This window comes from Macaca fascicularis, chromosome 1 (genome assembly GCF_037993035.2).
Source record: "Macaca fascicularis isolate 582-1 chromosome 1, T2T-MFA8v1.1".
Classification (NCBI taxonomy): domain Eukaryota; kingdom Metazoa; phylum Chordata; class Mammalia; order Primates; family Cercopithecidae; genus Macaca; species Macaca fascicularis.
Window position 1 is genome coordinate 36,565,176 of NC_088375.1, and position 27,766 is coordinate 36,592,941.

Sequence of the window (27,766 nt, forward strand, 5' to 3'; positions counted from 1 at the left end):
TAATACTTTATTGGGAGGAATACATTGAGATTCATATGCTGCTTATGGCATTGTTAATTGTTTCAGTCTTTTTGTTAAGAACCCTAGCATTGTATATCAAAATTAAGGATAAATGTATCAACATTAAGGAATGTTTATATTGTTTGAACAAATAACTGCTTTTTTATACACATATCTAAGACATTTCTAGGAAGTACCCTAGAGAAAGAATACAAAACTCAAAGATATATATACAACAGTCTTAGCTGTAGCATTTTCAGTAGTGAAAAACTGGTTGTAACCTAAACATCTATTGATATGGAAAAGCTTAGATACATGTGTACAATACCATGAATTTTTGCTGCCCCTTTTAAGACCTAGTGGTGTACAGTTGGATAAATCCTACTCCTCACTTAATGGCACACTAGAATCAGGCTTTCCAACACCTTATCTGTTTGCCTCTTTTCTTCATCCCCAACCCCTCCATCCTGTTTGTTGGACACCAACAGGCATAAAATTCCTCATTTCTGTACCAGTGTTTTGTATTACCCAACACAGTAAGTTTTGTTGATATATATGTAAAGTGATATTTCATTGTTATTTTGTATTTCCCCATTACTGGCAAAGTTTGTCTTTTCACAGCAGGACACCTATTTGTTAACTTAGAGTACTTGTGTACTTTTGATGTTAACTAACTATAATGTTTCAGTTTGTGACTTGTGCTTTGGGAGTCTTGTATTTAAAAGTCCTTCCCTACCTCAAAGTCTGAAAGATGTTCTCTTGCCAATCCTCCTGTCACTTTTGTTAAGTGTCACTGTAGCCAGCCTCAAGTGCTACAGTAACATTGCCCTTCAATGCTAAACTGGCTGTTGTTCTTGGGCTTGGCAATTTTCAATGGGGAGAAAAAAATACTTCCCAATCTAGGCATGTGTTTGTAGTCCTGGCTAACAGGGAGGCTAAGGTGAGAGGATCACTTGAGCCCAGGAGTTCCAGGCTGCAGGGAGCTATGATCATGCCACTGCACTCCGGCCTGGGCAACAGAGTGAGACTCAAAAACCAACTAACCAGCCAACCAACCAAACAAACACACACACAAAAAAAACGCTTCCCAACCTTTTTCATTTGTGGATCCTGATACTTTTTTGCTTTGGGTTGCTATTTCTTCATTACAGTCAGATTTAACCACCTTTCCTTACCTCAGGGGGGATCTCTGGATTTCTATGTTATTTTGACAAATCTGTTGACTTGCCTTTGTGGTTTTTCTAAGACTGGGTTTAGGACAGAATCAGAAGCCCTAAACAATACCCATTTGTAAAGGCTTTCAAATGACTGGGAAAAGGTTCATGATACAATGATGAGTAAAAAGCAAGATATAAAACTGCTTACGATGTAATCTCAATTGTATGTGTATACATAAGTGTGAGTGTGTGTTTATATACCCACACTTAAAGGGAAAACATGCTGATATGCCAAAATGTCAGTACCTGTAATTATTTTGGGGTTGTGGAATTATAGGTGATTTTTATTTTCTTCATTATAAATTTTCTGTGTGTTCCAAATTCTGCCTCTCCAACTTTTGGTCAGTTAGTGTATTTTTTTAGCCAGGAAATTTCATTTTTTAAAATAAATTATTGTTTTCAACCTTTTAGATTATTAGAGGTATCTTCAAATTATTTATTTAATTTGCTCTGTGGGTTTATCCTTTTAGATCAGTCTGCTTTTTTTTTTTTTTTTTAATCAATGTGCTGTTTTATTTAAAGATTTGAACCCATATGTGAGTTTGGGTTCCATTTTTTTTCTAATGCTTTCCTAAAATATATTTTTAATTTTTATTATGAAAAAATTTCTAACCTACAAAAGTAGAAAGAATAGTATAATGAGCCCATATACCCACTCTGTAGATTTAACAGTTGTTCACATTTTATCAGATTTGTCTTATTCTTTTTACTGAAGTGTATATTAAATTACACACACCTTGACATTAAATTCCTAAAAATATGTGCCTCTAAAAAATTAGATTTACCTACTAGCTAAAACCCTTTACACATTTGACGTGATGAACTATAATTTTTAAGACTGTTATTTAAAAAACATCCCCTAAGATTTTTCTCTTCTATTTTTCAATCTTCCAAACCAGGATTCTGGGTTTCCGCCGAGCCCCCTTGGTGGTTGGCAGATTTGTTAATCTTCGGACAGAGATTAAACCTGTTGCCACGGAGCAGCTGTTGAGCACCTTCCTAACTGTAGGTAAGAAGATTGTAGAGGACATTTATATAGGGGAGTGATTAAGAAGTTAAAATGGGGCATTGTTGAGCAAGCTGGTTTCTGACTTTTAGGAATTAAAGAACTTAAGGGAATACAAAAGCAAATCAGACAACCAGCTCTCACGTTATTTGGGAAAATGAGTCTAAAGGAGATGGCAGGAAATTGAAATTTTCCTGTGTACTCTTGTGTTGTCTGTGACATAGGAAGTGAGGTAATTTAGTGATAGTGAAAGCAGGTGATTATTTCCTTCTGCTTTCTCTTAGAGCTATTAAGTCTCAAACTCAGAATTTGGCCTAAATTGGTTATTGTTTGTATATCATTGGCTCAGTTGTTTTTACATATGTGTATATATATGTTTTCTTGGAAACTGTCTCCATCTCCTTAGAATTGAGGAAATCTTAAGGCAACTCTTTGGGAGGCTCAGAAATTCTTTTGTAAGGTTGTATTTGGACCTGGAAGGTCAATAGGCCTACTACTTCTTCAAGGGTTAACCTATAACTCATCGTGCCTGGAACTGGCTATGTTGCCCCTGGCCTCTGTTTTCCATTATCTTAACTCTGAGGTAAGAGACCTGAGCTAAAATTCTCACTCCTGTTCTTGTGAGCAAGATGAGAATGGGAAGAATCCAAAAGGGCTGTGGTTTCTTGTTTCCACCTCTTCACCTTGACTCTTTTTCAGTGATACAGTGCTCTGCATTAGGGTGTGACTGTTGAAACAGACATTGCAAGATGAACTTCACCTTGCTTTTTGCTAGAGTGAGTGGATTCACATTTAAAATGAGGAAAAACTGAATATTTAAAGGACTTATGACAGATTCATCATTCAGAATTTCAACTTATAAGGCTTGGGCTGTACTTTTCTTATAGATAACCGAAAGCATACAGTGTTAGATATTGTATCAGATATTTTCTAATTACCTTTGGTTGTTCAATTTTATGCTTAGCAAACATGAATTCCTGGTGGGTGCTGGGATTGAGGGAAAGAGTCCAAGAAGAATAAGTCAGGGTACCTGCTCTTCAAAGGCTCATGTATGGTTAACTCATACATTGTATGAAGTGTGGGGAAGGGAAAAGCAGAGGGTTTGTAGAGGAGGTTATTAACACTTGAACTGAGTATTGAAGAACCAGTATGAGTTACCAAGGCAGCAAAGAGGAAAGGGCATTGGCAAAATAATGGGAATATTAATGAGAACAAGGGCATAAAGACTGGAAAGTAATAGGGCGGGTAGAGGGATTTGACTGGAGGTGAAGTTTTTAATAATCATCTGACCTCAGCATCACCTTGTTGTTATTGTTGTGTTTTTAAGACTTTATTGTTTTTAGAGCAGCTTTAGGTTCACAGCAAAACTGAGAGGAAGGTGCAGAGATTTCCCAAATAACCCCTGCCCCTCACACGCATAGTTTCCCCCATTATCAACATCCCACATCACAGTGGTACAGTTGTTAAAATTGATGAGCCCACGTTGACACATCATAATCACCCAGAGTCCATAGTTTACATTCGGGTTCACTCTTGGTGTTGCACATTCTGTGGGTTTGGACAAATGTTTAATGACATGTATACATCATTATAGTATCACACAGAGTATTTTCACTGGTCTAAAAATCCTCTGTGTTCTACTTATCATTCTCCACCCCTCTCTCCAATCCGCTTGCAACTACTGATCTTTTTACTGTCTGCATAATTTTGCCTTTTCGAGAATGTTACATAGTTGAATCACAGTATATAGCTTTTTCAGAGTGGTTTCTTTCACTTAATAATATACATTTAAGGTTCCTCCATGTCTTTTCATGGTTTGATTTCTCATTTCTTGTTATTGCTGACTAATGTTCCATTGTCTGATATACCACAGTTTATCCATTTACCTATTGAATGGCATCTTGGTTGCTTCCATGTTTGGGTAATTGTGAGTAAAGCTGCCATAAACATCTGTGTATAGCTTTCTGTATTGACATAAGTTTTTAGCTCTTTTGGGTAAATACCAAGGAGTGTGATTTCTGGATTATATTAAGAGTACATTAGGCCGGGCGCGGTGGCTCAAGCCTGTAATCCCAGCACTTTGGGAGGCCGAGACGGGCGGATCACGAGGTCAGGAGATCGAGACCATCCTGGCTAACACGGTGAAACCCCGTCTCTACTAAAAATACAAAAAACTAGCCGGGCGAGGTGGCGGGCGCCTGTAGTCCCAGCTACTCCGGAGGCTGAGGCAGGAGAATGGCGCAAACCCGGGAGGCGGAGCTTGCAGTGAGCTGAGATCCGGCCACTGCACTCCAGTCCGGGCTACAGAGCAAAGACTCCGTCTCAAAAAAAAAAAAAAAAAAAAGAGTACATTTAGTTTTGTAAGAAACTGCCAAACTGTCTTCCAAAGTGGCTGTACCATTTTGCATTCCCACCAGCAGAGAGTGAGAGTTCCTGTTGCTCCTCATCCTTGGCAGCATTTGATGTCATATTTTGGATTTTGACTATTCTAATAGGTGTATCTCATTGTTTTAGTTTGCATCTCCCTGATGACATATAATGTAGAGCATCTTTTCATATGTTTATCTGTCATCTGTATATCTTTGTTGAGGTGTCTGTTAAGGTCTTTGGCTCATATTTAAGTTAGGTTGGTCGTTTTCTTACTGTCAAGTTTTAGGCGTTCTTCCTATAGTATGGCTAACAGTCCTTTGTCAGATATGTCTTTTGAAAATACTTCTCCAGCTGGACATGGTGGCTCATGCCTGTAATCCCAGCACTTTGGGAGGCCGAGGTGGGCAGATCACTTGAGGTCAGGAGTTCGAGACCAGCCTGGCCAATATGGTGAAACCCTGTCTCTACTAAAAACACAAAAATTAGCTGGGCATGGTGACACACACCTGTAATCCCAGCTACTCGGGAGGCTGAGGCAGGAGAATTGCTTGAACCCAGGACGCAGAGGTTGCAGTGAGCTGAGATCATGCCACTGTAACTCCAGCCTGGGTGACAGAGTGAGACTCTGTCTCAAAAAAAAAAAAAAAAAAGAAAGAAAATATTTTCTTCAAATGTATAACTTGTCATTTCATTCTCTTGTTGCAATTTTTAAAATGTATTATTAAGTAAGTTGATATAATAATATTAAGTAAGTTGGTATATAATACAAGAATAACTAAAATCTATGTAGCCCCAGCAACCTACACAAGTATGTTCACACTGTTACTTTATCTGATCCTTTTGATGATAGCATGCAATAAGTAGGTGAGGTGTTGCCCACATTTTATACCTAAGAGTGGAGGCTTAGAAGTGGCTAATGACTTTCCCAAAGTCACAAAACTACTAATTGTTAGCCAGGATCCAAACTCAGATTTTAAGACTCTAAAATCTTTCATTAGTTTATAGTCTTTATTTATTCAGTACAACTTTATTTCACTTCTGTTTGACAGGCGCTGAGCTAAGTGCTGAATATGCAAAACTGAATGACCTTCCTATCTTCAAGGATCTTTGTCTAATGGGGAGCCAGACATGTACAAAGAGTCTGTGGACTGTGGTGGTGGGAGTGGGAGTGGGAATAGGGAGATGGCCTAGAAGTTATGGCCAGGATGACAGTTAATTAGTGAAGGTGATATTTTAACCAAGTCTTAAAGGGAAAATAGCAGTCCCTTAGGTAGATACAGTGGGAAAGAATATTTTGGGTTTGTATTTAACATTTTTTGTGCTATAGATACCTTTGGCAGTCTGGAGAAGCTTATGGATCCTTTCTAAAAATAAAGGTTTTAAATACATACATAAATTAAAATACATAGATTTATAAATGAAACCAATAATATTGAAGTATAATTTCAGTATCAAAAATTTTAAAAAGCAAGTTTAGATACAGTAATATGTGCTTTGTTGTTTAACACATTAAATAAGCTCTATCAGAGATTAGTCACTATTGTGATTTCAAACTATGATTATAAACAGTATTTTGAGATTATCTGCAACAATGCTAGTATGATATGAAAAATCTGTGATTTCTTGTAGAGACAAAGTCCCATGACGGTTTGCTCCCTGCCATCATAATAGAAGGAGATGCTAATTTTTAGTAGAAGTTAGTGAAAATAAAGATGTAATTTTTTTCCCATCGAGCTTACAGGCCCTATGAGTTGACCCTGTTCCAGGAAGAGGACAGAGCATGGACAGAGGTGAGGAGCAATGAGAGAAAAGCAACAAGCTCAGGAGACTGTGCTGTTTAGCTGAAGGAAAGGATATGTGGGGCTGGCCAGTGAGGAAGACAGCTGGTCAGGACAGTGTCACTGGAGGGCCTGTGTACCATGCTTAGGAGTTGAGACTTTCTCTTTAGGCACTAGAAAGCCATTAAAAGAGTTCGAATATGGAAAAATCAGATATGAATTTCAAGAGCAAATTGTGGCAGCATTGTCAAGGGTGCATTGGGAAGGGGAGAATGAAGAGCTGAGAGCACTCTGGAAGTGCTGTGAAATCATATGTAATAAGAGAACTAAAGCAGGGACAGGGAATAGAAAGATTTAAGAGCTATTCAAGAATTGGAATGGAAAGAATTTGGTGAACATTTGGGCTGGGAGAGCAATTGAGAGAGAATAAAAAATTAAGAATGACTCCTAGGTTTCTGGATTGGATGACAAGTGATTAGTGGAGCTGTTAACTATTTTAGGAATGTAGGGAGAGGAGCATATTTAGGGAGGTGGAGCAGAGAAAGATAATGAATTTAATTTTGGATATTTTGTTTCCTTGACAGGAACATCCAGGAGTAAGTGTAGACTAATCATTTAGGAGCTAAAGCCTACAGTTTAGGAGAAAAGGCTTGGCTGAAGCCACATATTTTATTGTCACAGTTGGTAGTTCACCCAAGGAGAGCATGGAGACTGAGGTGGTCAGAAGACCAGTTTTTAAAAGTTTGGCAATCCAGGAAATAGAGATTCAAAGCCTCAGTTCATGGCACTGAAATGGGGATATTGAACTCTGGAAAGGTAGATTGAACCATGTTATTAAAAATAAGTAGCTGGCATCAATTGGTGTCTGACAATATGTCAGGCACTGTGCTAAGCATTGCCGCCATGGATTGCCTCATTTACTCTTCACAACCTAGTGGTGGAGGAGGTAGTATTGTTGTCTCCATTTTACAGAAGTTGCTTAGAGAGACTAAATTACATGCCCAGAGTCTTGCAATCTCATGATTAAACTAGTCTAAATGTTAACCCCAGGAACCTGACCTCAGACTCCACATTCTCCCTTCCAGTTATGAAGATTCTTATTTACCAAACTCAAGAGTTTGTATTTTATCCTGTAGGAAACAGGTTTCCTATACCAGGCAATATTTTGTTTGTTTTAGGGCTTTGAATTTTTTTTGAATCAGTAATGGATTCACACAATTCAAAATTCAGGGAAATTCAGGCCGGGTGTGGTGGCTCACGCCTTTAACTCCAGCACTTTGGGAGGCTGAGGCAGGAGGATCACATGAGGCCAGGAGTTTGAGACCAGCCTGGCCAACATAGTGAAACTTCGTCTCTACTGAAAATACAGAAATTAGCCAGGTGTGGTGGTGCTCGTCTGTAATCCCAGCTACTTGGGAGGCTGATGCAGGAAAATCACTTGAACTCGGGAAGCAGAGGTTGCAGTGAGCCAAGATCATGCCACTGCACTCTACCCTGGGAGACAGAGCAAGATTGTATCTCAAAAAAAAAAAAAAAAAAAAAAATTCTGTGAAATTCAATGAAAAATTTTCTTGTCCGTCCAGTTCCTTCCCCTTTCTCTGAGTGGCAACCTCTAATTAGTAATTTCCTTATGTCTTTTTGTGTATGAATATATATTTTTATCTATCTCTACCATTTTATACAACATATGGCCCACTTTGCATACTTTTGCATCTTACTCTTTTTACTGAATACATCCTAGAAATCTGTATCATGTACAATGAGCTTGTTGTTTTACACTACAAAGTGTTTCATTATTTGGGTTTACCATAATTCATATAACCAGAATTTTATTGGACTTATATGTTGTTCCGGTATTTTGTTTTTACAACCAGTGTTGCCCAGAATTACCTTGTATATATGTCAGGGGTCCCCAACCCCTGGGCTGCGGAATAGTACCAGTCTGTGTCATGGTAGGAACTGGGCCGCACAGCATGAGGTGAGGGGTGAGCAAGCATTACCGCCTCAGCACCAGCTCCTTGTCAGATCAGTGGCGGCATTATATTCTCATAGGAGCACAAGCCCTATTGTGAACTGCGCATGTGAAGGATCTAGGCTGCGCGTTCCTTATGAGAATCTAATACCTGATGATCTGACATGGAGCAGTTTCATCCTGAAACCATTGCCACCCAGCCCCCAACCCCTGTCTGTGGAAAATTGTCTTCCACAAAACCAGTCCCTGGTGCCAAAATGGTTGGGGAACCCCCATACGTATTATTTCACACATGAGCAAGCATTTCTAGAAATGGGAGTGCTACGTCAAAGGGCGATAGGTGTGGCCACATTATCCTATATAGATGTTTAACCAGTTTATATTCCCATAGAAATATATGAGAGTGACTCTTTCTCCTAGCTTCACCAACAATATGTTATTAAACTTTTGATTTTGTGTATTTCATATGTAGCATCTTTTTGTTTGAGAGCTATTTGTATTTTCTATTAACTGTCTTTGCATATCCTTTGCTCATTTTCTGCTGTGTCATTGGTCTTATCGCTGTATAGGAGTTCATCCGTAGGGCGGATAGTCTTCTGTGACATGAGATGTAAATACTCTCTCTCAAATTTTTTTTTTTTTTCCCCCGAGATGCTCTGTCACTCAGGCTGGAGTGCAGTGGCACAATCTCAGCTCACTGCAACCTTTGCCTCTCAGGTTCCAGCAATTCTCCTGCCTCAGCCTTCCGAGTAGTTGGAATTACAGGTGCATACCACTACTCCCGGCTAATTTTGTATTTTTAGTAGAGACGGGGTTTCACCATGTTGGCCAGGCTGGTCTCAAATTCCTGACCTCAAGTGATCAGGAGTTCACTTATTATGATAGTTGCCAAATGGTGATTTTTTTTTTTTAATGCTCTCTCTCAGCAGTATCACCAAATGATAATTTTTGTATTTTTATTTTTTTTGAGACAGAGTCTCTGTCACCCAGGCTGGAGTACAGTGGCACGATCATGGCCCACTGCAGCCTCAACCTCCTGCTCTCAAGCAATCCTTCTACCTCAGCCTCCTGAGTGGCTTTGACTACAGGCGTGCGCCACCATGCCTGGCTAATGTTTTTACTTTTATTTTTATAGAGACGGTTTCATTGTGTTGTCCAGGCTGGTCTCAAGTGATCCTTCTCCCTCGGCCTCCCAAAGTGCTGAGATTACAGATGTAAGCCACAGTTCCTGGCCTTCAAATGATTTTTTTCATTCTATCATTGCTTCTAGACCTATTAGTTGTCATTCCGTTGAAGGGTAGAACTCCCCCGCCTCCACACATTCATGTGTTTATTTATATCACCATGAACTCACTATGAGCTACAATTTATTACCATTTATAATTATTCAGATGCTTAAACTGTTCCACATTTGGCCAGTGGGAACCTCTACAAACTAGTTCCTGTGTCATTTTAGAATGGTCCCATCATTCTCCAAGCACTTTCTTGCAACTAGCATAATGCTGTGGTCCAGGCTCATCTTGTACTTTCTCTAACCCAGGCCTGAAGTCAGCTATTTCTTCACATTAAAAGGATACAGGCGTATCTTTTTCTGTATCTGTGTATTAAACCCATCAATTCAGGCCTGGCACAGTGGCTCATGCCTGTAATCCCAGCACTCTGGGAGGCTGAGGCGGGTGGATCATGAGGTCAGGAGTTCCGAGACCAGCCTGTCCAATATGGTGAAACCCCATCTCTAATAAAAATACAAAAATTAGCTGGCGTGGTGGCATGCGACTGTAGTCCCAGCTACTCGGGAGGCTGAGGCTGGAGAATTGCTTGAACCCAGGAGGCAGAGGTTTCAGTGAGCCGAGATCACGCCACTGCACTCCAGCCTGGGCAAGAGAGAGAGACTCCATCTCAAAAAAAACAAAACAAAAAACAAACAAACAAAAAACCCATCAATTCAAACTAGTATTTCCAATTCTAATTCACCACTGCAGGATTTATCCTGGCTTTCTCTCTTTCTGTATGTTTAACTCTCTTCTCCACTGGTGAGAAGCCTGGTTACTGTTACACTCAGTCTGTCTACTTATTTGCTCAACTTCCCCCCTTCCTCTATACCTCCCCCTCTATGTAACCAAACTCTTGGCCACACTTGGCCTAGTACCTGACCTTTTTGCCTTCCCCTGGGCACTCTGGCCAAGATCTCAGTCCTAATGAAGAAGAGGAGGACGTTACTTTCCTTTAATTAAAGTTGAGTTCAGGCCAGGCGCGGTAGCTCACACCTGTAATCCCAGCACTTTGGGAGGCCAAGGTGGGTGGATCACCTGAGGTCAGGAGTTCGAGACCAGCCTGGCCAATTGGTGAAACCATGTCTCTACTGAAAATACAAAAATTAGCCAAGCGTGGTGGCATGTGCCTGTAATACCAGCTACTCAGGAGGCTGAGATGGGAGACTTGCTTGAACCTGGGAGGCGGAGGTTGCAGTGAGTCAAGATTGTGCCATTGCACTCCAGCCTGGGTGACAGAGCAAGACTCAGTCTCAAAAAAAAAAAAAAAAAAAAAAAGGAAAATTAGTGAGTTTAGAGGCCGGACATGGTGGCTCATGCCTATAATCCCAGCATTTTGAGAGGCTGAGGTGGGCAGATCACTTGAGTCCAGGAATTTGAGCCCAGCCTGGCCAACATGGCAAAACCCCATCTCTACCAGAAAAATAAAAAATTAGCTGGGCATGGAGGCATACACCTATAGTTCCAGCTACTCAGGAGGCTGAGATGGAAGGATGTCTTGAGCCCCAGAGGCAGAGGTTGCAATGAGCTGAGATCACGCCACTGCACTCCAGCTTGGATGACAAAGCCAGACCCCGTCTCAAAACAAACAAAGTGAATTTGAAGGATCCTGGTGATGGTAGTTGATGCCAGAGAGAGAGACTGGGTAGAAAGGATACAGGAGGCAAGGGCAACTTGCTTTTGGGTGTATATCCTTTTGTACTTTTTGAATTTTTTTTATACTGTGTGCTTTTTTTATTACCTATCCAGGAAAATAAATGTTTGAAATATAGTAAACTCAGGGTCTTTGTTTTCACCATGCCTATTTACTTAGCTACTCTGTTCTGCATTATTTGGGAGAGAATTTGGAGTCTTCATTATTTCCTTAAGTGTATTTGGCTCCTTTCTGTCCTGTAGGAAACAATACTTGTTTTTATGGGAAGTGCTATTACTGCCGAGAAACAGAACCAGCTTGTGCTGATGGAGACACAATGGAGGGATCTGTCACACTTTGGCTTCCAGATGTGTGGCCTCTGCAGAAACACCGTCACCCATGGGGCAGGACTTACCGAGAAGGCAAATTGGCCAGGTAAATGCTCCTATGAGCCATTACTTAATTCTCCCCTTTGCCTAGCCAGGTGCCAATTCTGTAAAGGAACCAGCACTTCTGTCCAAGAGTAAAAAGAACTGTGGAGTCAGGGGCAAACCCAGTAGGTAGGAACTCTGTCTTCTCTTTGTATGTAACAGTGCCAGGTACAGTGTTGACACTCAGTGCTGGTGATGCTGCTTGTCTCCAGGTGGGAGTATGACGAGAGCTACTGTGATGCTGTGAAGAAAACATCCCCTTATGACTCTGGCCCGCGCCTCTTGGACATCATTGACACAGCTGTCTTTGATTACCTGATTGGCAATGCTGACCGCCATCACTATGAGAGCTTTCAAGATGATGAAGGCGCTAGTATGCTCATCCTTCTTGATAATGCCAAAAGGTGAGACCAGCAGGACTGTCCTTGTCAGGGAGGGGTTTCTGTGTATGAAAGAAGGGCATTTTCCAGAGCATCCTGGAGAACATCCAGAATACAGTTGATAGGTGGCGTCCTTCTTTTTCCACTTGGAGTCTTTGCTATTGGTACCTGTCGTTCTCTCTACTCTCAGGGATCTCAGTACTTCAAAAAATGGAAAAGCAATTCTTTCCAAGGAGTCTAAGACTCTATGAGCCTCTTCTCAGACAACTGGAAACCAGGGTCATTCATTTGTTACTACCTACATCATTCTTTCTTGGCTATGATATTTGGTGTTTAGAAACTTGAGAGATACAGATGTAATGGAGTGTAATTTGTTATTAAATTTATTCTATCCAAAGGTTCCTGCAATTAAAAAATTAATTTATTTGATAGGATGTTTTGCTATTTTTATGTTAGTCTAGGCCCATACTTTTGCTATCATGGGAAGAAGAGCTGTTGCCTAGTGTGGATTTTATATATAACGACAAGTTACTTTTATCTTGAATAAGAAAAGTTTATTCATTTTGAATAAATAGAATGTCCTTATTTTTTTAGGCCTGAGCTATTTGGAGAGCACATTGTATTTCCATTTCATATTCTGCATTCTCCATGGTGGCCACTTTAGTGCCACACTTTTTAAAAAAATTTTTTTTGAGGTGGAATCTTGCTCTGTTGCCCAGGCTGGAGTGCAGTGGCACAATCTCAGCTCACTGCAACCTCTGCCTCCTGGGTTCAAGCGATTCTCCAGCCTCAGTCTCCTGAGTAGCTGGGACTACAGGCACCCGCTAATTTTGTATTTTTAGTAGAGACGGGGTTTCACCATGTTGGCTAGGCTGGTCTTGAACTCCTGACCTCAAGTGCTCCACTCGCCTCGGCTTCTCAAAGTGCTGGGATTACAGGCGTAGTGCCACCCTTTTAGTTGCATTTAATAAATACTTACTAAATAGAATGCTTCCTTGGAGTACAGAATTTTCCAGGCCCTAGGTCACTACTGTTAACATTGGTTGTTGGAAATAAGCTAAGACATGGCTCCTCAGCAGAGTGCTTGGGCAGCATTTGCTAATGATGCCACCATCTTATACTGAACACCAGGCGCCTTGTGCTTCGCGAAAGATGGTGACGACCACAGAAAATGAAAGACCAGCAAACACTGCCTCTCCCTCTACCCCATTACAGCAAAGCACATAGCACTCATCCTGTGATACACATGATATTTGTTATTTGGTATATATCAAAATAGTTGCTTTGTCCATTCAGGCTGCTATACAAAATCCCTTGGACTGGGTAATTCATAAGCATTGGAAATGTATTGCTTAGTTTCAGAGGCTGAGAACTCTTAAGATGAAGGTGCCAGCAGATTCAGTGTCTGGTGAAGGCCTGTTCCTCAGATGGTGCCTTCTATGTGTCCTCATATGGCAGAAGAGGTGAACATGCTCCCTCTGACCTCATTTATAAGGGCACTAAACCCGTTGATGTGGGCTCTTCCCTCATGGCTTAATCATCTCCCAAAGGCCCTACCTCTTAATACTGTTGGACTGTTACACCAGGGATTATGAATTTGAGGGGGACACAAACATTCAGACAATAGCAGTTGCCTTTGCCTTGAATTACTGGAGGACCTACACTGTACTAAGAACTACCAGACTCCAGCTATTAAGGTGAACCTCTGGAAAGAGGGAAAGGTTGACAGTTTTCTAGAATCAGTTCTCCTTTTCTAACTCTGAATTGCTGCTAAGGTAATTTTTGCATCCGCTGTGAATCAGTTTCCTCAGCCTCTGTGAACAGTTTTTCCAATTTGAATCGGTACATATACTTACTTGTAGGGAATAGGATATTGGTAATTTGGGAGTAGAACAAGTGTGACTTCTTTTTACAAGTAGTGGTCATCTGCTTGTTTGTGGGAATCTAATATAAATGGCCTTTATTTCTCTCTCTGGTCCTTAAAACCTTTGCAGGCTTAGGGGTCTTCAAGTTCTCCCTTTGGTCTGTGAACTCCACACTGTGTTTGCCATAATTATGCTCCAGTACCTTCTAATATCTTGGCAGGAAAAGGTCCCTTGTAAATGAGTATATTTGTTGTCAGATATTTTAGTACAGGCTGTTAGGGATCCTGTGTCTAATTGGTCATGCCCCGCTTGTTTTCAATTTAAGTGATTTGAGCTGCTGGAGCGTGAAATTATCTAGGATCACAGTTGAGTTTCATATAGAATTTGCTATTGCTTTGATGCTAAGAATGGTACTTCCACCGAATTCACTAAGTTTTAATTTAATTTTCAGCTTTGGGAACCCCTCGCTGGATGAAAGAAGCATTCTTGCCCCTCTCTATCAGTGTTGCATGTAAGTTGTGCATAGCAAATACATGTGCCTGCATTGCCTTCCTTTCCAGGCTCAGGTAACAGTACAAACATTTTCTTGGCCCTCAGACTTTCTGATGCCTGAGCCGTGCTTTTCATACTTCTCCAACCTAGAACCTCTGGAGATCCTGAAATGGGATATGAACCTCTGGAGATCCTGAAATGGGATATCAGGGAAAAGTGAAGGCAGATAACCCACAGCTCAGAATTCATCTCAAATTTTGTATGAATAGAAGAGTGTATGTATTCAGTAATACATGTCTATGTTTGGTTTAATAGCAGAATATAATCACCCACCCCACCGCCAAAAAAAAAAAACAACAAAAAACAAACTGAGTAAAATCTGCATCCCTGGTTACTACACCTGGTTACCTTGTGGTTTCAAGTCCTCTCACTCACCCATCACATACCACCTGGGGTTCGCATATTTCAGTTTGAAATTAAACCAAAAGTAACTTTTTCCATAAATAATAATTGATTTTGGCCAGGCACAGTGACTCACTCCTGTAATTCCAGGAATTTGGGAGGCCGAGGTGAGTGGATCACCTGAGGTCAGGAGTTCGAGACCAGCCTGGCCAACATGACGAAACCCCATCTCTAATAAAAATACAAAAATGAGCCGGGCATGGTGGCAGGCACCAGTATTCCAGCTACTTAGGAGGCTGAGACAGGAGAATTGCTTGAACCTGGGAGGCGGAGGTTGCAGTGAGCCGAGATTGCGCCATTGCACTCCAGTCTGGATGACTGAGTGAGACTCTGTCTCACAAAAATAGAAAATAAATAGTAATTGGTTTTTTAAAAAAACCGGGAACAGAGAAATTGAAAAACGAGTCAAGAAAATGAGCTAAAGTCTAAGAAGCTTCTTTTCATCATTCCTGAAATTATTTTATTTTTTTATTATTATTATTTTTAAAATTTGAGACAGCGTCTGCGTCTGTCACCCAGGTGGGAGTGCCGCGGCGCAATCTCAGCTTATGGCAACCTCTGCCTCTCGGGTTCAAGCAATTCTTGTGCCTCAGCCTCCCGAGTAGCTGGGACTACAGGCACCTGCCACCAAACCCAGCTAATTTTTGTATTTGCAGTAGAGATGGGTTTCACTATGTTGGCCAGGCTGATCTGGAACTACTGACCTCAAGTGATCCACCTGCCTCAGCCTTCCAAAGTGCTAGGATTACAGGTGTGAACCACCGCGCCCGACCATCCTGGTGTAATTTTAGAGCATGCACATGAAGAATCAGCTGGGATTCACCTTGCTTAGCTTCATAGAAAAGCAAGTTCAAAAGCACCACTTAATACTGGTCAGCTCCCAGCAACATCATATCACATAAGACTGCCCTAGCAACTAGTCTCTTTCTCTTCTTTCTTTTTTTAAATAACAACAAAATTCTGTAGAAAGTAACAGTTTACCCAGGCAGTCCTTAATTGTCTTTATTAATGATGGGAACTAGTGATATATACAATCAAGAATTGTGCGTTTGTCTTTGAAGATGTTTTTGTGGTAGTTTTATCAGTCTGGTTCAATCAGGAGATAAAAAAGACACAGTGTGTTAAACAGAGGTGTTTAATATAAATACTTGTTTTTTTTTTTTTTTTTTTTGAGACGGAGTCTTGCTGTGTCACCCAGGCTGGAGTACAGTGGAGCGATCTCGGCTCACTGCAACCTCCACCTCCCGTGTTCAAGCTATTCTCCTGAGTCAGCCTCCCAAGTAGCTGGGATTACAGGTGCCTGTCACCACACCTGGCTAATTTTTGTATTTTTATTAGAGACGGGGTTTCACCATGTTGGCCAGGCTGGTCTAGAACTCCTGACCTTGTGCTCTGCCCGCCTTGGCCTCCCAAAGTGCTGGCATTACAGGCGTGAGCCACTGAGCCCAACCCAATATAAAGAATTATTAAATTCCAATAACAGGAGTGACTGTAAAAGAAAACTAGGGCTGAGGGAGAGTACCCAAGGAAGGACAAACTTGGAAGGGGATCCCCTCCCAATGACTGGAGTTTGGACTTCAGTGGAGAAGGTTTAGCTCAACCCACCAGATAGCAGAGAAGTTTGCTAGTTTGCAGGTGCTGAACAAGCCAGAAGCAATTCTCCAGAGTGCAGGCTGGGTGTACATTCAAGCCATAGCTGGTGTCATGACATGCAGAGGGAGAGAGAGAATCCAGTAGGAACCTTCCGTGCTGCAGGTGAGGCACACATGTGGGCCTTCAGAGGGAATTGGGGCCAGGGTGAGCAGATGACCTTCAAATCTCTGGTTTCCATGTTGAGAGGGCCTCAGGAGAGTTATCCCCAGGCCAGGCTAAGGCTTGGGGTCACCAAGGACCCACACTTTCTGGGAATGTGGCTAGACAGGGCTTCACTGGATGACCTCTGTGCCTCCCCAACACCACTATCGACCCACAGAAGCATTTGGAGAGCCCCTTCCCCTTGCAGTGTGCCCTTAGCGCCCTCTAGTGAGAAAGCTTTAGGGGAAAGATGCTTAAATGAATCCCATCCGTTGTAGCAGAGCACATTTTGGTTTTGTTTGGTTTTTTGAGATGGAGTCTCGCTCTGTCGCCCGGGCTGGAGTACAGTGGCATGATCTCGGCTCACTGCAATCTCCGTCTCCTGGGTTCGGGTGATTCTCCTGCCTCAGCCTCCTGAGTAGCTGGGATTACAGGTGCCCGCCACCACGCCCAGCTAATTTTTTGTGTTTTTAGTAGAGATGGGGTTTCACCATGTTGGTGGGGCTGGTCTGGAACTCCTGACCTCAGGTGATCTGCCCACCATGGCCTCCCAAAGTGTTGGGATTACAGACGTGAGCCACTGTGCCTGGCCAGCAGAGCATATTTTGAAGAGTGAATTTGGAGCTGAGAGGAAATAATGTGATAACTTAGTCACAGAGGAAGCTCTGATGCTCTGGGCATTTGTAATATATTTCAGAATAAAAAATAACTGTACTCCGTCTGTGCCTGTTTGTCCCTTCCATGCATGCTTTATGCAACAGTCTTCCTTAGCTTTTAAATTGTTGCACAACAGGCTGCCTTTTACAGAATCAAACATTTCTGCGTACCTAGTAATTCCTACTTTGCCCACAGAGAGCTAAGAACTTTTCTTCTCAGATAAATAAAAGATACTCTATAGTTGGTGTCTTGTTTGTTTTGTGCTGCTATAACAGGATACCACAGACTGGGTAACTTGTTTTATTTTATTTTATCTTATTTTGAGAGGGAGTCTTGCTCTGTCGCCCAGGCTGGAGTGCGGTGGCGCGATCTCGGCTCACTGCAACCTCCACCTCCCAGGTTCAAGTGATTCTCTTGTCTCAGCCTCCCAAGTAGCTGGGATTACAGGCGTTCACCACCATGCCTGGGTAATTTTTGTATTTGTAGTAGAGATGGGGTTTCACCATGTGGCCCAGGCTGGTCTCGAACTCCTGACCTCAAGTGATCTGCCCCCTTGGGCCTCCCAGAGTGCTGGGATTACAGGCATGAGCCACCACACCTGGCCAGACTGGGTAATTTATAATGAACAGAAATTTATTGGTTCACAGTTCTGGAGGCTGGAACGTTAAATATCAAGGTGCCAGCATCTGACAAGGGACTTCTTGCTGTGTTGTCATGTCACATGGCAGAAGGCAAAAGGGCAAAGAGAGAGGGCAACAAGGGGCTGAACTCGCCTTTTTTTTTTTTTTTTTTGAGATGGAGTCTCACTCTGTTGCCCAGGCTGGAGTGCAGTGGCGCAATCTCAGCTCACTGCAACCTCTACCTCCCAGGTTCAAATGATTCTCGTGCCTCAGCCTCCCAAGTAGCTGGGATTAAAGGCACGTGCCACCATGCCCAGCTAATTTTTGCATTTTTAGTAGAGATGGGGTTTTACCATGTTGGCCAGGCTGGTCTCGAACTCCCAATCTCAGGGCCCACCTCGGCCTCCCATAGTGTTGGGATTACAGGCATGAGCCACCTCTCCAGGCCTTGAACTTGCCTTTTCATAGCAACATTAGTTCCACCCATGAGGGCAGAGCACTCATGGCCTAATGACCTCTTAAAGACTCCACCTTGATACTGTTACAATGGCAATTTCAACATGTATTTTGGAGGGGACAGACATTCAAACGGTAGCAGTTGGTGAAATAATTAAGGCAGATAGGTATCCTTAAAATAATTTTTTCGTAGGAGAAATTGTTTTAGACTTCAGAAACACAAGAAGAAGGAAGCTTATAGTACCCATTAACGTCTAAGGATACATCCTCTTGTTAACATTGTAGTGTACTTCATTCCAATCCGTGTGTGTGTATTTTGTTTTCCTACAGATTTGAAGTGAAACAGGGTTTTCCTCCAACCTTTTCCCCCCACCCAGCATCATACCATAGGCATTTCCCATTCCACTAAATTTTCAAAATTGTTTTTAACGGCTGCATGGTATTCCTTTCAATGGATGAACCATAATTTAACTATTTCCCAATCATTAGACGTTCAGATTGTTTAACATTTTTCCTGTTACAAACAGCACTGTGGTGAACATGTGTGTAAATCTCTGTACATATCTCTGATTAGTTACACAGAAACAATATCAAAACATGTAATGTTGCTTACTCATTATGTAGTGGTAATTCTAAAACAAAAATGATTTAAAGTATTTTACCTAATTTTTTTTTACTTTTGTCTGCCTAGCAGGCTTTCAAATTCCGTTTGATAATGAGAGGTTTTAAGTAACTTGTTCTATAACTTTTTCTTCCAGCATTCGGGTTTCTACCTGGAACAGACTGAACTACCTAAAGAATGGTGTGCTAAAGTCTGCCTTAAAATCTGCCATGGCCCATGACCCCATCTCCCCAGTGCTCTCTGATCCTCATCTGGACGCCGTGGATCAGCGGCTCCTGAGTGTCCTGGCCACTGTGAAGCAGTGTACCGACCAGTTTGGGGTGGACACAGTACTGGTGGAAGACAGGATGCCTCTCTCACACTTGTAATTCTCGACACAAAATAAGTGAAACTTCTTTTTACAAAGATAGAGAAACAGCACAATCAATTCCAAATGGTATGAGATGGATTGGAAGTGGCCAGCAGCAAGTTCTGGTGACAGGGGACAGGGTGGCCTTGGATGTCTTTGGTGTTTTCTGTAGTGGAAACTAAAGCAAAGACCACAAGTTTCAGAGCATAGAGACATTCCTGCTGAATCGCCTTCTGACCTCCTCGGCAATTGCCCATTTTAGCACTGGGCATCACAGTTGGTCAGTCTTAATTCCCATGCCAAAGGACAAACAGGTGTGACATTTGGATAGACGAATACTGGGGTTGGCTCTGGAGCATGTGTTTTGAATTGAACCTTGCAGTCCTTTCTCCCGCCTGTGGATTTTGTGGAAACACTTTGCAATCTCTTGTGTCTTTTTTTTTTTTTTTTTTTAACCAGAACTAGTTAAATCAGAATGCTTACTGTCCTACAGAGTGGCAGCAAATAAAACCTTGCATTCCATCAAGCCAAAATAGCACACTCTGTTGGAGGAGATACATGTTTCAGACAGAATTGGAGGGAAGGACAAAAACAGAAAGGTGTTTGGGCTTTTAAGCCATTGGGTAGTATTGTTTTGATGATCTTAGAGGAGGGAAGAAGAGAGAGAGACCCACTGGTGGAACCAGAATCGGGCAGATGATTGAAATTGAAAAACAGGTTCCCTTGTATTTAGGATCTTAAGGTGTGTAAAAAGCAAACATGACTTTGCACCTAAGTAAATTCTGCATTCTCATAGTTGTATCCCAATTAACCAAAAAGTTGTCTGGAGAAAATGCTATTACAATCTAAGCATGATTCTCTAAGGAGACTAATTTTTTCCCCTTTTGCCGAAAGCAGTCCTTCCCAAATTAACAAAGCAAACTGAAATAATACCTTGAATAACAGGTAGCCTGTGGTCTCTGTCATCCTCATTCCTCTTCTGAAATGAATTTCCACCTCTGCCTTTAGGGTATTTTGTCACTGAAGCTGCTGTTCCCAAGAGATCAGCAACCTTTTTGCCCCTTTCTCCTAAGAAAGGGACACTCCTACAGGTGAGAGTGTATACCTTACTGGTGGCTGGACTGGACTTATCTTGTGATTTGGGGCCACGGAAGACTGGAAACAAAGATTTTAAGCCGCCGCCTTCTTTTTTTTTTTTTTTTTTTTTTTGGGACCAAGACACACTCTGTTGCCCAGGCTAGAGTGCAGTTGCATGATCTCGGCTCACTGCAACCTCTGCCTCCTGGGTTCAAGCGATTCTCTTGCTTCAGCCTCCAGAGTAGCTGGGATTACAGGTGCCCACCACCACGCCCAGCTGATTTTTATATTTTTAGTAGAGACAGGGTTTCACCTTGTTGGCCAGGCTGATCTCAAACTCCGGGCCTCAGGTGATCCACCTGCCTCGGCCTCCCAAAGTACTGGGATTACAGGCATGAGCCACCATACCCAGCCAAGATTTTAAGCCTTCTGAGCCTTGAAATTGAGGAGGTTAAAAGGAAGAGCCTTAAGATTTTGATTTATGTCAAATGCTAATTCCATCATTCAGTCTTGTCTGGAGTTCTGAACCCATGATGTTATATTATGCTTCTTTCTCCTCTTAGCACTCTCAAATTTCAGGTTGTAAAGCACAGTTTTCATTTTGTGTTCTGGCAAAGTGATGTCGACGTGTAAGTAGTTGCAGTAGAACACAGGGGCAAAGGAAGACAGGGCTGATGTGCCCGCTCACCTGTGGACTCAGAGCTATGTGCTTTGCTCCTGCATCTTGTCAAGGTGCGTTCCAGCTTTTCATTCCTGTCAAGCAGAGGCGAATATTTAAACAGTGTGGTTGAATACATTTAATGCCAGCCATTGGAAACTAGTTTTAGGCACCCACTCTCAAAAACAGCTTTAGAATTTATGCCCAGTTTTCTTGCATTGAAAGATAACTGAGTAACCTGTAACTATTTTTAAATAGCATGAAATTAGGAAACTTTTGTACATTTTATATACATTTTGAGATGAAGAGAACAATGGGCTGGGTTATAAAAAGGGTGTATTGAATTTAAGAAGACAGAGACTAGCACAAAACACAGAATTCGTGTTAACCAAAGGAGGCATTGATTTCAGTTTTAAGGCTACTCACTGTTGTGTGTCCAGGGAAATTCATAGCTCAGTATGAGAATACCTTGGTTAGTGCTCACCCACAAGCTTCCAGGAGCCAGCTGGGAGGAGACAATAGAAAGATATCAGCTCTGCTCTCCCTGTAAAGGTTAGTTGAACTGTTATGGATTTGTGGTCTTTCAAATACATGATGCCTTTAGTATGCCACACTGAAATGAATAAGAAGTCTGAAACTAGGAACTTCATAACACTGAAGGCAGAGATTCTGCTAAGGAAAAAAGCAGGCAGGAAAGAAAATGTCTCAATCCTTTCTTGAAAGCATTTGCAGAAAATATATCATTTCATTTTATTCGCATCTGTTTTCAGACTCGTGATCTTAAAAGGCATTCTGATCATAAATTTAGAATTTTCATCCATAAAATTTAGAACTCTAATCCATAAAGTTAGAATTGAGCTAATAGAGTGGTGTGACATGGCACTGAGAATATAAATTTTTGTTCTAAGTCAGGATTTCAGTAAGCTGGAAAAGTATGTTTAGGCAAATCTTGGAGAAAACCAACCATAAACTTACAGCTCTAAAATTCAGAAAGCGCTAAAATTTCAAACACTGTTTGAAAGAATAGGTCGGGGCCGGGTGCAGTGACTCATGCCTGTCATTCCAGCACTTTGGGAGGCCGAGTTGGGCAGATCACCTGAGGCCAGGAGTTCGAGACCAGCCTGACCAACATGGTGAGACCCTGTCTCTACTGAAAATGCAAAAATTAGCAGGGCATGGTGGCATACGCCTGTAGTCCCAGCTACTCGGGAGGCTGAGGCAGAAGAATTGTCTCTGTCTTAAAAAAAAGAAGAAAAAAAAGGAGGTGGATTTTTTTTTAAGTGTTGTCACACTGTCCTACTTTCTCTATTAGAATCTAAGGCTGTTACAATCAAGTCGTTGCAGGGTTTGGATCAGCTGTAAGGTATGCCTACCAAACATCCAAAGGTAGACGTGGAGACATTTTAATACTACAAAACTAGGAAAATCCGAACTCATGGCCATTTCCTGCCCTCTTCCCACTTGTTACAAAATGTTTATTCTAAAGTTTGAATGGATAAATTTGAGTGTAAAGGTTTTGTTATAAAACTTTCTTTAATATGAGGCTGCATTGTGGGTTTGGGGGAGGTGTAAATAATTTTCTGTGTAAAACAAATTCATAGGATCTGATTTGCTCAGAGTATTATTCAAGAATGTATTAATAAGGCATTGCCCCCTGTTTGCACTCAGGATTAATATGTCAAATGAAATTTAAGAAGGAAATGGAAGAATTCAGGTACATTAATTGCATATTATTTTGGGAAAGATGAATCCTATACATGGCAATTTTTCAATGTCATCCAAAGCCAGCATTGTCTTCCAAAGAAATCCATCTTTTTTTTCTAAAAAAAGAAAATGCTTTTGCCTTTCCTTCCCTTTCCATCCGCCATATTTCTTCAGCCTTTCTTCTTCTTCACCCGTGTATTCTTTGACCAGTAAATGGCCACACCTCAATGATGATAAAACAGCATCGTCAGTAAGCTATCTTATATGCCTCATCCTGTGAGTTTGAGCTTCAGGAAACATGAGTAAAGGTATATGTAATGTATATAGTCGTATATGTATTCTAGCAAGAAAAACATATTTATTTTAACAAAGGGGAACACTGACTTAAATTGCTGAAGGGCTTGCAGCTAGTGAAAGGTTCTCAGTCTCTGAGAGTGGACCCTAATTAACATAAAGACTATTCATCAGCAAATACCTACTGAGCAGCTCTAGTGTGCCAGCACAGGCCAGGCCTACTAGTGAGCCAGGCAAACCTGTCTTTGGGAAACTCATTCTACAGGGGAAGGCCAGTTTTTTTCCCTTCAATTCCTCAAGTCTGGGTGGTGACAAGGTAGGAGGGACTGGGTACTGGACTACCACAGGTTTTTAGGAACTAAGGTGTTTCTCATAAACACAAAATGTTGGGTGAAACTGGGAACAACTTACTCGGAAGCTAATTTATTTGCTTAAATGGAAAGTGTGGGAGCCACTACCCTGTCTTTTGATCTGCCAAGGATTTCCTCTCAGAGCTGTTGCACAGAGATTGTACTTGGTAAGATACCAAACAAGACAGATATGCATCTAAATTTCTAATGTGTTCTATGGGTTTCAATTCTGAAAAAAGAAAATGAATAAAGATTTTAATAAATATGATGTCTGATCTTTTCCTCCTCTTTCTCCCTTCAGGATATTTCCAGTGGTTCCTATTTCAGTTTCCTTCCTGTTTTGTTAGGGGACAGAAGAAGATTACATCTTTTGTGACCACTTAAACTTCCACAGGGATTGTTTCATAGTACCTGGTGGATTAGACCTGCAGATTTCCTCACCAGTCTTCAAACGGTTCATACTAGATTGTAACTGTACCAAAATTTTTCATGGGATCATTCTTAGGTGCTTTTTATATATTTAATAGTTAATTCCATTTTTGCAGCTTCCTTAGAGGTAAAGGATTATGAATCCTGAAGCACTTGTCAGCATACTACAAAAAAGGTAGGAAGAGAAGGCCAGTTGCCCTAATAGTAATTCTTAGGACACCTAGATTTTTAACTTTTCAGATGGAATCCAGCATCATAAACCTCAACCAGATAACTGAACAAAGCTCTTAAGATTTTTATTGGGCCAGGCGCCGTGGCTCACGTCTTTAATCCCAGCACTTTTGGAGGCTGAGGCCTGTGGGTCACCTGAGGTCAGGAGTTTGAGACCAGCCCAGCCAACATGGTGAAACCCCTTCTCTACTAAAAATACAGAATTAGCTGGGCATGGTGGCGCATGCCTGTAATCACAGCTACTCGGGAGGCCGAGGCAGGAGACTTGCTTGAACCCGGGAAGTGGAGGTTGCGGTGAGCTGAGATTGCGTGATTGCACTCCAGCCTGGGCAATAAGAGCGAAACAGATGAGCTGAGAAACATTCCTGTAATGTTTGTTTCTCATGCAGGGTTATTTAAATATGGAGACTTGCTTTTGTTTTGTTGTTTTTGAGACCGAATCTCAGTCTCAACAACAACAACAAAAAAAGCTGGGCGTGATGGCAAGCGCCCATAATCCCAGCTACTCAGAGGCTGAGGCAGGAGAATCGCTTGAACCCGGGAAGCGGAGGTTGCAGTGAGCCAAGATCGTGCCGTTGCACTTCAGCCTGGGCGACGAGGGAAACTCTCTCTCAAAAAAAAAAAAAAAAAAGTTTTATTTGCAGCATATTTGTGATAGTTTTTGTCATTTGTGTGTGAATACATGTGGGAGGCTAGTAGAGCCTGGTCTGTGTGTCTCACTGACTCACCACATACAAATTCTTTTCCAGGCTAGAGTTCAGGATTCATTTGCTTCTCAAGCATATCAGAACAACTGGTATTAGAGCTTGAAAAAGGTAGCTGGGAGTAGGGAGTGTAGGGCTCTGTTACTGGGTAATTTTACCTAGTATGTTTGCTTATGAGACTGATTTTTAGCAGCCTTCATTTTGTAAAATAGGAATGGTCATAACCACTGGATTTCCATGGGTAGGGTTTTGTAAGGTATAAGCCCCAAGGAATAATGGTATTAAATCACAGTTTGTGAGATGTTTGGTCTGTTGTCAGTAGATCTTTGGGCCATTGTGCGGTGAGCTGTGGTATACTACTGACGTGATAGTGACTGTCTTTTTCCCTCAAAGAGCCTGCAGTCTAGACCTGGCAGAAAAAAAAACTGCTTGCCACGCACCAAGTCCCTCAGGAATTATATAAATTAATTGCAGTGAGAATAAGAAACAGGAGAGGATCATGGAGGTGGGGATTGGGAGGGGTTGGATTAGGCAGGACCTACATTGAAAAAGTGGAGATTGATCCAGGCCAGGCTTGACAAGAGGTGTGTATAGAACCCCTGACTCCGGAAATGCAGAACTATTTGCTTAGTGAATACAGGGCCTTCTGGGCCTGTACTTTCAGTACCTGGGTCACCAGAAATACTGTTTCAGGGGTTTCTCATTGTTCTAGGAAATGTGTGTGTGCCCTGTCTCTTAAGGACATTCTCAGTCCACCTGGAGTGCTGTATAGATGTTAAAGGAACATAGATGAGCTGGGAAACATTCCTGTAATGTTTGTTTCTCATGCAGGGTTATTTAAATATGGAGACTTGCTTTTGTTTTGTTGTTTTTGAGACCGAATCTCGCTCCAACACCCAGGCTGGAGTGCAATGGCGCGGTCTTAGCTCACTGCAACCTCCGCTTCCCAGGTTCAAGCAATTCTCCTGCCTCAGCCTCCCAAGTAGCTGGGACGACAGTCACGTGCCACCACGCCTGGCTAATTTTTATATTTTTAGTAGAGACGGGGTTTCTCCATATTGGTCAGGCTGATTGGTCTCAAGTGCTTGACCTCAAGTGCCTCAGCCTCCCAAAGTGCTGGGATTACAGGCATGAGTCACCGTGCCCGGCCGAGACTTGCTTTTGACCCAGAGTGTTTCCAAGGCAGATGGTTCTGACTGCCTTCGGCGGGGTTGGGAAGATGTCTATTGTAAGGCTAGGTCATACTCAGATGATATCAATAAAGGTGTTGTGTGCCAATTTGGCCTTAGGCTTTTTTTTTTTTTTTTTGGATTGACAGTCTTGCTCCGTTGCAGGCTGGAGTACAATGGCACAATCATAGCTCATTGGCAGTCTCAAACTCCTGAGCTCAAGCAATCCTCCTCCCTCAGCCTCTCAAGTAGCTAGGATTACAGGCGTGCACCACCACATGCAGCTTATTTTTTATTTTTATTTTTGGTAGAGAGACAAGGGATCTAGCCTTATTGCCCAGGCTGATCTCAAACTCTGGCTTCAAGCGACCCTCCTGCCTCAGCCTCCCAAAGTGCTGGGATTACAGGCATGAGCCACGGCTCCCTGCACAGAAAGACTTTAAAAGTGCAGGTTTTGATTCAGTATGTCTGAGGCCTGAGATTCTGCATTTCTGTCAAGCTCTCCTGGGTGATGCCAGTGCTGGGGTTCTGGAACCACTCTTGAGTAGCACCGTAATGCTTGCTAAAGAATCATAGCTGTCTGTAGTTTTCCCAACAGTCTCTAGATGTCCCCATCATCCACGATACTGCTCCCAGACCTTTAAAATGAGCACAGCCTTCAAGCCCTGAGACCAAAAGGAGTATTTATTGAAATACTCAAGAGACTTGTCTAGAAACTGGTGTTTGGATTTATTGTTTCTACACGGGACTGACTGGTGAAAAACTGTTTACTTCTTTTTTTTTTTTTTTTTATAGCGAAAAATGTCAGCCGGGCGTGGTGGCTCACGCCTGTAATCCCAACACTTTGGGAGGCTGAGGCGGGCAGATCACTTGAGGCCAGGAGTTCAACACCAGCCTGGCCAACATGGCAAAACCCCGTCTCTACTAAAAATACAGGAAAAAAAAAAAAAATTAGCGGGGCGTGGTGCTGAACGCCTGTAATCCCAGCTACTCAGGAGGCTGAGGCAGAAGAATCGCTTGCACCAGGGAGACAGAGCTTGCAGTGAGCCAAGATTGCACCACTGCACTCCAGCCTGGGTGACAGAGCAGGACTCCGTCTCTAAATAAATAAATAATAAAAATGTCTTGAAATCAAGTCGGTTGTCGAAGAACTTCCCAGCTAACCTACTTTATTTACCATGGGATGCTAAATCCAAGTCAGAACATCTCAGAAATGAGGAGGTAGCCCTACACGAAAGTTCCAAGCAAAGATAATTGTTTCCACAAAATCTTAAAACTTGGATTGTTTTAATAAACAATTGTTACTATTAATTTTTTCACCATAAATTCACTTATAAACTTCACCAGTATTAACTAAAGCCATCCTCACCTCCTGTGTAGACCACCCAGAGCCTCCTCCAGGGCTGGGTAGATACAAAAATAAAAGTGGCCACATATTGAGTGTTGATGATGTGCTCATTGAATGAGCTCATTTAATCTTCACAGCAGCCCTATGAGGGGACTATTTTATTATCCCTTTTTATAGGTGAGGAAACAGGCGTGGGACCGTTCAGTAACACACAGGGTTGCACAAATAGAAAATGGTAATCACTATGATAGACTGCCATTCAGACTGAAGCGACATTTGTTGAGTGAGTTAATTTTTTTTTTTTTTGAGATGGAGTCTTGTGCTGTCACCCAGGCTGGAGTGCAGTGGCACGATCTTGGCTCACTGCAACCTCCGCGCCCTGGATTCAAGCCATTCTCCTGCCTTAGCCTCCTGAGTAGCGGGGATT

The 27,766-nt window shown here is 42.0% G+C and overlaps 1 protein-coding gene across 4 annotated transcripts in view; it reads left to right on the forward strand.

Annotated features, from left to right (window-relative positions):
• The window catches only part of FAM20B (FAM20B glycosaminoglycan xylosylkinase), a 49,297-nt gene extending 25,576 nt beyond the window's left edge, over positions 1 to 23,721 (forward strand). For 2 of the 4 annotated variants that reach the window (XM_045393324.2, XM_045393315.2), the window contains exons 4-8: positions 2,117 to 2,226; positions 11,511 to 11,682; positions 11,891 to 12,082; positions 14,375 to 14,434; positions 19,163 to 23,721. In XM_045393324.2, the coding sequence (XP_045249259.1) occupies positions 2,117 to 2,226; positions 11,511 to 11,682; positions 11,891 to 12,082; positions 14,375 to 14,434; positions 19,163 to 19,394 (766 nt within the window). In that variant the 3' untranslated portion in view covers positions 19,395 to 23,721. Of the gene's footprint in view, positions 1 to 2,116; positions 2,227 to 5,642; positions 5,926 to 6,264; positions 6,384 to 11,510; positions 11,683 to 11,890; positions 12,083 to 14,374; positions 14,435 to 19,162 lie in introns of those variants that run through there. The other 2 variants (XM_074024721.1, XM_074024688.1) reach the window with 2 other exon arrangements.
• The last annotated feature ends 4,045 nt before the right edge of the window (positions 23,722 to 27,766 follow it).